Source organism: Gossypium hirsutum, chromosome A08, assembly GCF_007990345.1.
Source record: "Gossypium hirsutum isolate 1008001.06 chromosome A08, Gossypium_hirsutum_v2.1, whole genome shotgun sequence".
NCBI lineage: Eukaryota > Viridiplantae > Streptophyta > Magnoliopsida > Malvales > Malvaceae > Gossypium > Gossypium hirsutum.
The window spans coordinates 16,762,340-16,775,191 of record NC_053431.1 but is presented as its reverse complement, the minus strand read 5'-3'; the positions used below and the strand labels follow the sequence as shown (position 1 = coordinate 16,775,191).

At 31.1% G+C, this 12,852-nt stretch overlaps 1 protein-coding gene across 1 annotated transcript; it reads left to right on the top strand.

Annotated features, from left to right (window-relative positions):
* Positions 1 to 10,015: 10,015 nt before the first annotated feature.
* On the top strand, positions 10,016 to 12,487 carry LOC107927694 (NADH dehydrogenase [ubiquinone] iron-sulfur protein 5-B). Its single transcript, XM_016858832.2, has 2 exons — positions 10,016 to 10,524; positions 12,173 to 12,487. Exons 1-2 carry the CDS (start codon positions 10,375 to 10,377, stop codon positions 12,272 to 12,274), a joined length of 252 nt encoding a protein of 83 aa, XP_016714321.1. The 5' UTR covers positions 10,016 to 10,374; the 3' UTR covers positions 12,275 to 12,487.
* Positions 12,488 to 12,852: the final 365 nt, after the last annotated feature.

Here is a 12,852-nt window from a genome sequence, read left to right as displayed (position 1 = left end):
GTAATCACCATTCCTTAATTCTTTTCTGAGGATGCTAGGACAATGGACTTTTCCTTCATAGTTCATATCATAATTTGTGTTTTTAATCCCGACGGACTCCATTAGACACCATCACAGTGAATAGACATAGACTTTCTTGACAGGCTCTTCATGCATTGACACAATCTAAATTCAACCTTTACTTCACTAACATACACCCAAATAGAACACACATCTCATAGCATACATTTCAGACATATACATGATCAATCATACTTTAATAATTTAACACTCATACACCAATCATCACACACTATACTTTAATAATATAACCCTAAACCCTAAACCCTAAAAACCCTATACTCTTTATGACTTCGAATCCATAGTTCAATCAATTCTCTATAGATGACTCACAATATGAATAGCACACATGTAAGATTCAGTATAGAACTCACCTGATTCTCACCTACTGCAGTTAAAAGCTCCAGATTCAGACATCTAACATGAAAATGATAGCATTCATTGCTTACAAAGCATAAGAACACCATTAAAATTCATTCGCATACTACTTATCATGATCTCAAACACATATAACCCTTATATAAAACCTTATTTCTTCATCTTATTGTTCATACAACTCTAACAAACGTACTCTTTCATAACTCTAACATGTGGAGTCATACTAATTACCTTCACATGGAGTAACCACTGAAAAAGATCCAGATCTACAACTCCAGCATAAGGAGAAAGAAATACCGTTGGTTTCTTAATATTCAAATAGCAGCACTTTTGAAAAAGAAAAAAGAAAAACTCTAATTTTCTCTAGCTTGAATATCTATATAAATAACCTAAGTCCTCATTGGAACTTGACACGTGTCACAAACTTTTAAAACTATCTTTATAAATGGTTTACAGCTCTAGAGAGAACAAAAATGAATATCCAATATATATATATTTGGTTCATCTATTCTATTGATTTCTAACCAAATCATTTATAATTTAACTATCACAATAACTCAATGAAGTTGGCGTACAATACCTTCAGTACTAACCCAATTTACCAAAAATCCTTAATACTCTTGTAACAGCTCGTTTTTAGTTAAATTAAAATAGTGGTTTCGAGACCACAAATCTGAGGTCAAAATAATTATTTTATTATTATTTTAATGTCTACAGCATGATAGTATGATTGTGTAAAAGTTTCGCTAAGAAATTTTATCGTTTAAGTGTTTAATTTGATAAAAAAGACTAAATCGTGTAAAGTGTAAAACTTGAGTTCTAATAGGTAAAGGTGTCTAATAGCTATGGAAACTTAAAGTGGAGGTCCTTATGTTGTAATTACCATTGTTAATATGAGTGGAAAAAGATGAACATCTTTTTAATGGTTTTAAAGGTTAATGTATAAGGTTAATTTTGTAATTTAGTTAATAAAGAATAATTAAATGAAATAAAAACAATTATCATCTTTTCAGTCATCATCTTCAACTGATTGCTAGGGTAGAAGAAAACCATTTTCAAAGCTTCAATATTCAGCCAAGGCAATTTGTCCAATTAGGTACTGTAACACCCCTTACCCGTATTTGTCGCCGAAATAGAGTAGGAGGCATTACCAGAGTTTACCGAATTAATTTTCCATTAATACGAGTTAAATACTATTCATTTACTAAAACATGTCATGGCGTCCTTTAGATGGGCCTCCAAAGCCCAAAACATACTTCAAGACCAAACCAGAATTAAATCGAAACCATAGGGAATTTTTCGCAAAATCCCAAAGTTTTTTTTTTTGCTCAATATAACCCCTTTATAAATATCTAACCTTCCCTGCAAATTTTAAAACCGAGACCAATCCAACCAACCAATTCATTTCAATCAATTTGATACCAAATTATACTACTATTATAATTATACTATTTAACATATTCATCATTCTTTAATTTAATGTATATTTCTTAAACAAGTCTTAGTATTTATATAATCATCAAACCTTATACATGCCATATAAATCAAAAAGAAATTTACAAAAGCTACCGGAGATAACCTGGATAGTGTGATCCTCTGTGTTGATCCCATCCTCCGTATACTTCCACGTCAATCTACAAGAGACATTGATTACACTCATGTAAGCTTATATAAGCTTAGTAAGTTCGTAGGCATAAAACATAAATCTTACCAAATATTTATACACTTATACAATATACACAATTATTAAGTTCATCTGTCAACCACAGCCATTGGTGAGTTCCCTTGTATAACTTACTACCACTTGTCCATTTCATTTAATTCTTTTGGGCCCATTTGTCATATATCATTCTTTAACCAAATTAGGGAATGGTTACGGAAAATTGAGTACTTCACTTTCACTTTGCCATAGTATAACTATGGTCTTGCGTATGATCACTTATCACCTTTTGAAGTCATAGTCCTGCCACGGTCTTACACTGATCACATTTATCGCTTGTCACTGATCAGATAAGTGTAGCTAAAGCTACCACTTATCAGTTATCACTTGTCACTGATCAGATAAGTGTAGCTAAAGCTACCACTTATCACTTGTCACTTATCATTGATCAGATAAGTGTAGCGGAGGCTACCACTTATCACTTGTCACTGATCAGAAGTACTCAAATCCGACATTCCGCTCAATTTAATCATTTATTTGATTTTCGGGTTGTTATTTTATTCTCTATTTATCAATAAATATATTTCATCATACATATTACATTATATAATTCATAAAATTAACATATAATCATTAAACTTCAACCATATGAACTTACTTGGGTCGATTTGCAAAATTTGTGAAAGTTCAGGGACTAATCAGCTACTTTTTCTTTTCCTCGACTTGTTTCGGGTTCTCGATCTATCATTGTAAAATTATTCACTTATCAATATTGACTTCATCTTCAACCCGCTTATAAGTAATATTATCTATAATTTAATTATTTACTTATGTATATTCCAATGCTGTCCATCCATATCATAGTCACTAAATTATTTTTATCTTTAGCTACAGAACTCTAAATTAGGATCCGCTAATTTTCCTTGAAACTAGACTCATATATCTTCTTATCATAAAATTTTTAGAATTTTTGGTTTATCCAATAAGTACAGTTTATTCTTTAAAGTCACCCATGTTCTGTTGTCTGACAATTCCAAACCTTCTTCACTAAAAATTAATTATCTCTTCGTACAGAATTTAGATGATGTCCATGTTTGTTTCTATTGAAAATAGAGTCATTAAGGATTTTAAAAATATAAATTTAAGCCCCTAATTATTTTTCTAAAATTTTTGATGATTTTCCAAAGTCAGAACAGAGGAACCCGAAATCATTCTGACATTATCTCACAAAATCTATTATATCTCATGATCTACAATTCCATTGCTTACATTGTTTCTTCTATGAGAAACTAGACTCAATAAGCTTTAATTTCATATTTTTTTCATCTTCTAATTCGATTTCTAAAATTTATGATGATTTTTCAAAGTTAGACTACTGTTGCTGTCCAAAACTGTTTTAGTGCAAATGTTGATTTCGATTTTTGCCCCAAATTTCACAGTTCATACAATTCAGTCCTTGCTCAATTAATCCCTCAATGAAGCTAACTTTTCCTAATTAATGCTTTACCTAGACATTATATGTTATTTCACAATTATTTAAATTCATAATTTCCACATAAAACCCTAACTTCAAACTCTTTCACCATTAGGTCCCAAACATTCACTTTCTATTCAATTCTTTCAATAAAATCAGCATATAAACAATTTAAAACTCTAATTCCATGCTAAATCATCATATACTTCTAGCACATATTCATAGAAACTTCCAATTTCTTTCATAGAATCAAAAACTAATGAATTCAACAAGTGGACCTAGTTGTAAAAGTCATAAAAACACAAAAATTTCAAGAAATAATCAAGAATTGAACTTACTTGCAGTAAAAATATGAAAAACCAGCTTAAGAAAACCCTTCTATGGTGTTTTTGCTGATGAGAATGCAAAAAAATAATGAGAAATCTAGATAATTCCACTTTAGTCCTAGGTTTATTAAGTAAATTTTACAATATTCTAATTTTACCCTTAATTCATCAATTTTCCTGATTTCATGCCTCTTGCCGTCCAGCCCAAATAGACCTTGCCTTTTAAACCCTCTTTCTTTTATCATTTGAGCTATTTAATCATTTCCCATAATTTTACATTTGTTACAATTTAATCCTTTTTATTCAATTAACTATCGAAACTTTAAAATTTCTTAACGAAACTTTAATACTAACTTATTAACACTCCATAAATATTTATAAAAATATTTATGGCTCATTTTAAAATTTTCAAACTCTCGATATCTCATTTCCGATTCTAATTTTTAAAATTTTTATTTCTAGTACACTATTAGCTATTTCAAAAATTTTCCTAACTTAACACTTAACTTATATTCACTAAATTATTAATATTTTCTACTCATTTGTCAGATTTAGTGATCTTGAATCACTGTTCCGACACCACTGAAAATTTAGGCTATTACAGGTACGATTTTTGTCCCATTTTTTATGATTTCTATGTTTTCTAGATCGTTGCAGCTTAATCTAGCTAGCCCAGGGACTAATTTGCAAAATTTTTAAAGGTTTAGGGTTTTTCCATTGATGAATGTATGTGTATTTTGATGTTAGATGATAGAAAATACATGCTTGTGGTTAGATAAACAATAATTGTAAAGTGATTTTTGACAAAATTGTCATTTAGGGATTTAATTTAGAAATGTTGAAATATTATGGGCAAAAGTGTAAAGTTGCCGTAATGTGTATTTTGGACTAAATTGAATTGAATGATAATTAAATAAGTTAATTTTGATTACATTTAGATCAAAAAAAGCAAAATTTGGATTTAGATCGGGGGAAAAACAAGGTTTTGGACTAGTCGATCCGTTCCATTGCTTTAGCAATCGAGGTAAGTTCGTATGTTAATAAGAATTATTATAATTGTGTTTTAAATACTTTAATATTGAATAAATTATGTCTACCACCTTGCAGATATAATCGACGAAGATTCAACATTGAGAAATCCCAGTTGAACCTTAGGAATAGATTAAGATATGACTGACATGTCATTAGGGGTTATGTGATTGGGTGCTGGTCCATACATCCTACCGGTGGCTGAGTTATCCGGCATGCGTTGCAGATTCTCATCAGCTTGTGTGAGCAGCACCGTATAACTTCGTCATGACCGTCAACTTGTGTGAGTAGACCTGTTATTAGCTCAAGAGTGAGCATTATATGTGATATGAGGTCGAGATAGCTTCGGCTATGTATTGGCACTTAGGGTGCGAGATTCCCAAGTATCCGATAGTATTCCGAATGGTTCAACGGGTGTATCAAAGGTTTGAAATAGTGAGAAATAGATATGTATTAGTACAGGTATGTACGGGAATTATATAAGCATTGAATCTGTTGAAGTTGTGAATTCATAGTTAATTGTGAGATTGAATATATGTTAACATTGTGATTAAATGTTTTGTAGTATGTTATGTTCATATTATTGAATGGTAATTGAATGGTGAGCTTTGCTTATTATTTCATACGAGCTTACTAAGCTTTATAGCTTACTTTATTTATTTTTCCATGTTTTATTGTGATTTTTCGAAGTTAGCTCAGATTGAGAGTCATCGGAGATCGCATCACACTATCAAGCTATCACTTTGGTACTTTTGAATCTATGTATTTTGGTTATATGGCATGTATAGAAGCTTTGGTCATTTTGGTATATGTTTGTAGTGGATTTAGCCATTTGAGTTGGCTTGTAAATGTTAAGTGGCTGATTATGTATATATAGCCAAGTGATTTGGCTTATTTTGGTTGATTTAGTTGTATATATATGTGTGTGTGTAAATGACCTTTGTTATGCATATGGTAAATGCTAGGTAAATGCTTGTGGTGAATGGTTGTTTGAGAATTGGTAAATTGAGTATCAAATAGTTGATATTCGGAGATTTGGCATGCATGAAATTTTAGGTAAGAAAGTGCATATGTGAAGTATTTAGTTGAGTAATTTATGAATGTGAATTTTTGGTATGAGATTGAATAGCCTAATGTGGTACTTTTGTTTTATTATAACTTAGGCTTGGTATGATTGGTTTGAATGCCTATTTATGCCTCGTGTTGTGCCATTTGGTTTGGTGTAGGTGTGTGCTAATTGGGTGAGCAAAATGGCTTGGTAAATAGTTTATTTTTGTCCACACGGGTGTGTGTCTCAGCCGTGTGTGATACACGGTCAGGTGACACGGTCAGTATGCTCTACACGACCTAGCACACGGGCATGTGACTTGGCCTTGTGGCATAAGTCAGTATACCCTACAGGTTTGACACGGCCTAGCACACGGCCTGGCACACGGAGTGTGAAGCCATTTCGAAGGGCACACGGGCTGGTTACACGGGTGTGTGGTTGCCCATGTGACCAAAGTCAGAGAGTTACACGGGGTAGGACATGGGGTAGGACACGGGCTGGGACATGGCCATGTGATCTCATTTTGAATGTCCACATGGCCTGTGACACGGGCATGTCTTTGGCTGTGTAAGACACATGACCGGGCCACACGGGCATATGTCCCCTATATTTTGCAAAATTTTCTAAGTGTTCCAAAAATTTTGTGAGTTATTGATTTAGTCCCAAACTACATCTAATGCATGTTTTGAGCCTCGTAGGCTCGTATTAGGGACAATGTGAATGATGTTGAATGATGATTACATGAAATTAGAAAATGTATGTGAAATGTATTATTTAATTGTATAATATGTTTGGTAATGCTTCGTAACTCTATTCTGACATTGAATACGAGTGAAGGGTGTTACCACTATTATCAATCTCTTTTTATTTACAACTTAACACATTCTGAGTTCAGTATTTACATAATATTATAACGTTTGCTATGCACCCAACCCATACTCGAAAGATAACAATTGGGCGGATAAAACTACACCACTTAGATTACTTTCGGACTACCCGCCAAAACTGGGTGTTACATTAGGTGAAGAAATTGCAATTTTCTTTTTGTGACCAAAATAAAAGTGTATACAAGTTGGGTGGCTAATTAGAAATCATGATATCTATAATTTCTTTAATATATTTATTTTTAAAATTATTTACTATATCTCACATTCAATTGTAATTATTCTAATTTTATTTGTGTAGTTTTAAACTTCACTAGGGTTATCACAAATAAAAAAAATAAAACTTCCATCAAGAACCCCAAATCATGGTTTGTTAGTCGAATGTTCTCCTCCAAATATAATTTAGTTTCTATTCATTATTGTACCGAAAAAAAACTCCACCAATAGATTACCAAATATTTCAACTCTCTATAACAACATTTCGTTATAAGTGCCAAGTTTTTAATAGAACCAATTTTTATATTTTCTCACAATAAAAACAATGATAATTATGAAATACATTCTTTATTAAATTAGTTTTCTATAACAACTCATTGTTTTAAATTTTAAATAAAATTATAGCTATTTCATATAAACAAGTCTATTAATTATATTCTATTAAATAAAAATGATATTAATCAATATATTATTCCAACAAAATGTTTAAATTTCATATAAAAATTTCTTAATCATATTTTATTAAATAAAAATTATCGGAATTAAATAAGTGAATTAAAGGTTCAATTATTAAGCTGTTGAATAACTTACAATATAAAGCTATTGAGTTTTCTCTTGCTCAAGACATGGATAGTAATTCTCCATATTGTCAACTCGAGGATGAAATCTACCTTATCATTAAAATTTTCATTAAATAATTTTTAAATTTTTATATTGGTTTTTAAATAGTTTGATTTAATTTATTAATATAATTGAAATTTTTAATTTAAATATGATTTTATTTTAAGAAAAATAGGTTTAGAACAATCATTTTTTTATAACAACTATAAAAATAAACAACATATAGCTCCAAACAATCAATAAAACAATCTTCTTTACTATCCAAAACCTCAAACTTGAGACAGAGGCGGCCTAGGTGCTCACCATCAAACCGTTAAAGTCTCCTTTTTTACATGGGTTCTTCAACACACCTTCCCTCCTCTCAAGTAAAAAGAAACTAAGGTTTGGAGGAAATAAATTTACTGAGAAAGGATCGACAAAGGAAGAAAAATAATAATGCTAAATTAGGGATTCAAAAAGACATGATGGAAAAAGAGTGAAAAAAGGTATCAATTTCAAAAAAAAAAAAAAGAAAAGAAAGAAGTGTTCCATAGTATGAGAGCCATTGAGAAAAAAAAAATGAGAGCGTCTCTTATCCCTCATTTTTTTTCATATGTTGAGAAAGTTAGTCTTAAGTAGATTTGATTATGAGTCGGATGGAGTTGATGTCAAATTTTATGTTTAGGTTTGACTTGGTTCGAAAAATGGGTTAAAATTTTATTCAAGTCCGGCTCAAATAAAAATGCTAAGCTCAAGTCTGATCCGACCATTCCGTATTAATTTTTTATATTATTTTTTAAATAAAATAAATTTTTTAAAAAATATAATACATCAAATAACTAAAAAACATTAAAATGAATATTTTCCAACAAATAAAAAATACATTATACTTAAATAACACTAAGTAATTGCAATTTAGTAAGCAAATGCCTCTAAAATAATAACAAAATTAATAATAAAACAAGAGTTATACAATATCCAAACATAACAATAAAATAGCAGCAATATAATAGCAAAATGACAGTAAAACAACAACAGGAAAACATTTAAGTAGATTCAGGTGAGGTCGACCAAAAAAATCTTACCCGAGGCCCGACCCGTTTAGAAAATTTATTTTTTGTCCTAATCCATTTTTCAAGCCTATATTTTTACCCAAATCCTTTCAATTTTTATATGGGCCTTTGAATTTGGACATGTAGTCTGACCCATAATTAGATCTAGTCCAAAATAATTGGGAAAAGTTTATGTAGTCTCCAAACTCATGAGATATGTGTAAGATGTATAAAGGTCATGTGTAGATCGTATATAATCCACGCTCATATAAATATTGGTAATATGAATATTAACGAAGTCATCCTTAAAGTTGACTGAACCAGGTTTTTTTTTGTATGATAATCAACTTGTGTGTACACTAATATTCTTATTTATATTCATGCTTACTTTAGTTTAATATATTTTTTAATTCGATTGAATAAGTTATTATTGTTTTCATGGTAAGATGTTTTTATTGTGTGCCATAAAAAAATTAGATTTAATTTCGAAAATCTTTACCCTTCAAAATAAATATAAATTTAAGAATAAAATTTAAAATATATACAAATTGTAGATCTAATTTGATCAAGTTATTTGGGAATTTAAATTTAATTATAATATTATAAATATAAAATAATTTAATCATGATTATGACACAAAATAATATAAATATAACGTGCATAAATTATTAAGGGTGAATTTAGATAAACAGTGCCTTTATTTTCGGTTAGTGTAAAAATAGCAGTGACAGTGAGATTAGATACTGCAACATAAGACAAAAAGTAAGCTAAACATATTGCACCGTACCGCACCTCACTGCCTATCCAAACCTACTCTAAATCTACATAATTTAATGAGTACAAAGAGAGATAACAATGTTTTTTTTTACTTTCCAACCATTTGGAAGTATAGGATTAAATCTAATCAAATTTGATTCAGAATTTCATGGATTTTTTAAACCTTTTCTCATTAAAATTATTTTTATAATATAGAAAAATAAATTATGATTTTTTTAATTTTTTAGAATTTTATTATATTTTATAATTTATTTTAAAATTATTGTTTAAGTAAAGTTGGAAGATATTTTTAGCTATAATTAAAAGGTGAAATTAGTTATTACTTATCGAATTGATGTGTAATCTCATTATTTAGTTAATGAATAACAAGAAGTTGATGAAAAATGAGCATTAGATGATAAGACATGTTACTAGCGAAACCAATCAAATTAGAAATCAGATTACCAATATGATTTCTATGGGACTTGGAGGGGTTAATGCTTTGACAACTGTTCCTACAAATCTAGTTGATGCCATTGAGAGTGATAAAGCTAGTGTTTCTTTTGATTTTACCAATGTTTTCTTTTCACAAAAAAAAAAAAGAGAGACTAAAATGAGATAACCAGAAAATATGAGTGACCATAACCTAACTTTTGATAGTTAGGTAACTAAAATGTAATTTTAACTTTAGTTTAACAACCATTTGTGGAATTTAACCTAAAATTCCTTAGTCAGGCAGCCGTAAACATGTCCATCTGGTATTTTGGTAATTTTGCGTCTACTGAAAAGTGAAAAGGCTGAAACTAACAAAGATTGAGTCTATCGCTTCTCTGCACAATCAAATTGAGCTGAGACTACCATCCATCGGACCGAGCAGGTAGAGAAAGAGAGATGGCATCCGGTTGGGGAATCAATGGCACTAAAGGAAGGTGCTACGATTTCTGGGTTGACTTCAGCGAGTGCATGTCCCGTTGCAGAGAGCCCAAGGATTGCTCTCTCCTTCGTGAAGACTATCTCGAGTGCCTCCACCATTCCAAAGAGGTATCTCCCTCTTCTTTCCATTTCAATTGTATTTTTAAACTTATTTTCGATTCTATGATTTATTCTACTTGTCTCCCTTGAAATGTCGTGAAACCCTAATTCCTTTTCTTCTTGCGGATGGAATGTCTAATTAATAGTCTCAGATCATTTTCATGATCCGCCACATTATGGTTTTGGCTTTCATTTCATGCTTTGTTAAATATTGATTTTTTGACTCTTGAGCGAACTGAATTTCACGCCTTGCGGGTCCTCGAAACTCCAAAATGGGCTAGAATCGGATCAATTAGTTTCTCTCGCCAATCATTTGCAAATGAGTAGAGGTGTGTTGTTTGGTCGAACGTTATTCTAAATCCCTAATTTTGGGGGGAAAAAAAGCGCAAGTTGGATCCATATTGATGAACATAGTGCTGTTTATGAACTAGTATCGGATTATAATCCAGATGTAGATAGCTTCATTACTTTTGAGAATTCATTTACCTTGATCTTAATTTTGAACTTTTCGTGGTACCAAGTAGTCTGACTTTTCAATGAAGCTTCTGTTCTGACTTTTCAATGAAGCTTCTGTTGCTCTTTTCATTTCCAATTTAATTCCTCATATCCATCAATTACTTTCTGGAAGCAGAATTGTATTATTTGATTATTTCCTTTCCCATTCTTCCATTTCATTTGATATTTTATTCCTTATGGAAGGGAATCTGCTAAATTTGTTTCCGTATAAATTCAGTTTTCAAGAAAATAAAGTCTGACATCAACTTAAAAGCAGGGATAAGAAGGAAGATATGATTTAATATATAGGATCTTGAATTGTGTATGGGATATGCTTTGCTTGTAATATAACTCATATAAGCTTGAGCAGCACAGAAAGTTCAAAGTTAATTTCTTTGGGGACATAATGAAATGTATAGGTATTAGAGTGATAGATTAAGCTTACAAATTTATAAATATATGCTTTTCAACCCACATTGCCATACGTATCCTGCAAACCAGAGCCTTTAGTTCTAAAGGTGTTAGAGCTACAGCACCTGATATCTGGATCATTATGGCTGTGTCTTTGTGGTAGTTTTTTTTCATACATTTTTGTAATATACTCATAAAACTACCACAAAGTCCAACTTTCTGTAATATATGGAAACAGTATAATTTATGGCAAAAAAGTCCAATATATTCTTTATCAAATGTTGTTTAATGGGTTTCCTATGGCAGCTGGCAGCTGGTTTGAGTACTATCATGAAAGATAAATAAGCTTCATGTATATTATTCATTTTGGCTTTTCTCGTTCTCTTCTCCAACTCTAAGTCCTATTAGATTTGAGACTAATCTATGCTGAGTCAGGAGCGTTTAAAGGTAACGCCCTCCCAACAATTACACTTTCTAGGGTTCGATCTTATGTTCTCACCCTTAAGGGGGGAAGGCCTCTACCGCTTCAACCAACTTGTTGGTTCCAAAAACCCTGTTAGATGTGAGCTTAGGTCAATGGTAAAGAAAATCAGACATTTTATATTTCGACATGGCCCCTCATAAATTTAGATCTCATGATTTCATCCCATGATTCGTGGTGGTGACAACAACGTGGATGTTTGATTCAATGGCGCTATGATTCATTTCATATATTGACATCCATTTTGTTCAATGTTGATAATTATTGCAGTTTCAGCGAAGAAATAGGATTTACAAGGAAGAGCAACGAAAAATAAGAGCTGCCGCACGAAAAGAAAAGGATGGCGGAGATGGTGTTCACCATCATGCATGATGATAATTTGTGATCATTCAAATTTCCAAGAAAAATAATGCATGGAGATTGTTGTATTTTTGTTGGATCTTTCCTATATTTCCTGTTCCTTGGAATGGAGACTGTTGTTTTGAGCCCGTGCAACAGAGGCAATGGTTAATCTTTCATCACTAGACCTGGATGTGACAGCAATATTTGCGACTTTAATTTTCAAATTCTGAGAATTTTATTTTAGTTCAGCTGGAGCATTATTGTTTAAATCGAATTAAACTGATTGGATCAGAACTGATTGGATCAGAAATTGATTGGGATACTAATTTGGAGAGAGAGATTAAACTGATTAATTTGTAAACCGGTATGAATCGATTGAATCAGCTTCAGAATTAGTTCTTTTAAAAAAAATTTCTTTTATGAATTTTTAATAATAATTTATTTAATTGAATTGATTGAACGGTAACCTATCCTGTTTTTACTATGAGCACATATCCTTGTGTGACATGGATGTCCTCCTTAGAAGCAAGCGTGGTAAAAAAAGAAAAACAGATCATATTTCTATGAGTTCATGATGATTATTCATTTTTTATATTGATTGCTTATTT

What these genes read in the sequence shown, in the direction of transcription:
- LOC107927694 (XM_016858832.2), top strand. Translation starts at nt 10,375, where the DNA reads ATGGCATCCGGTTGGGGAATCAATGGCACTAAAGGAAGGTGCTACGAT. An exon ending in GCCTCCACCATTCCAAAGAG is followed by an intron (nt 10,525 to 12,172) that starts GTATCTCCCTCT and finishes TAATTATTGCAG; the next exon opens with TTTCAGCGAAGAAATAGGAT.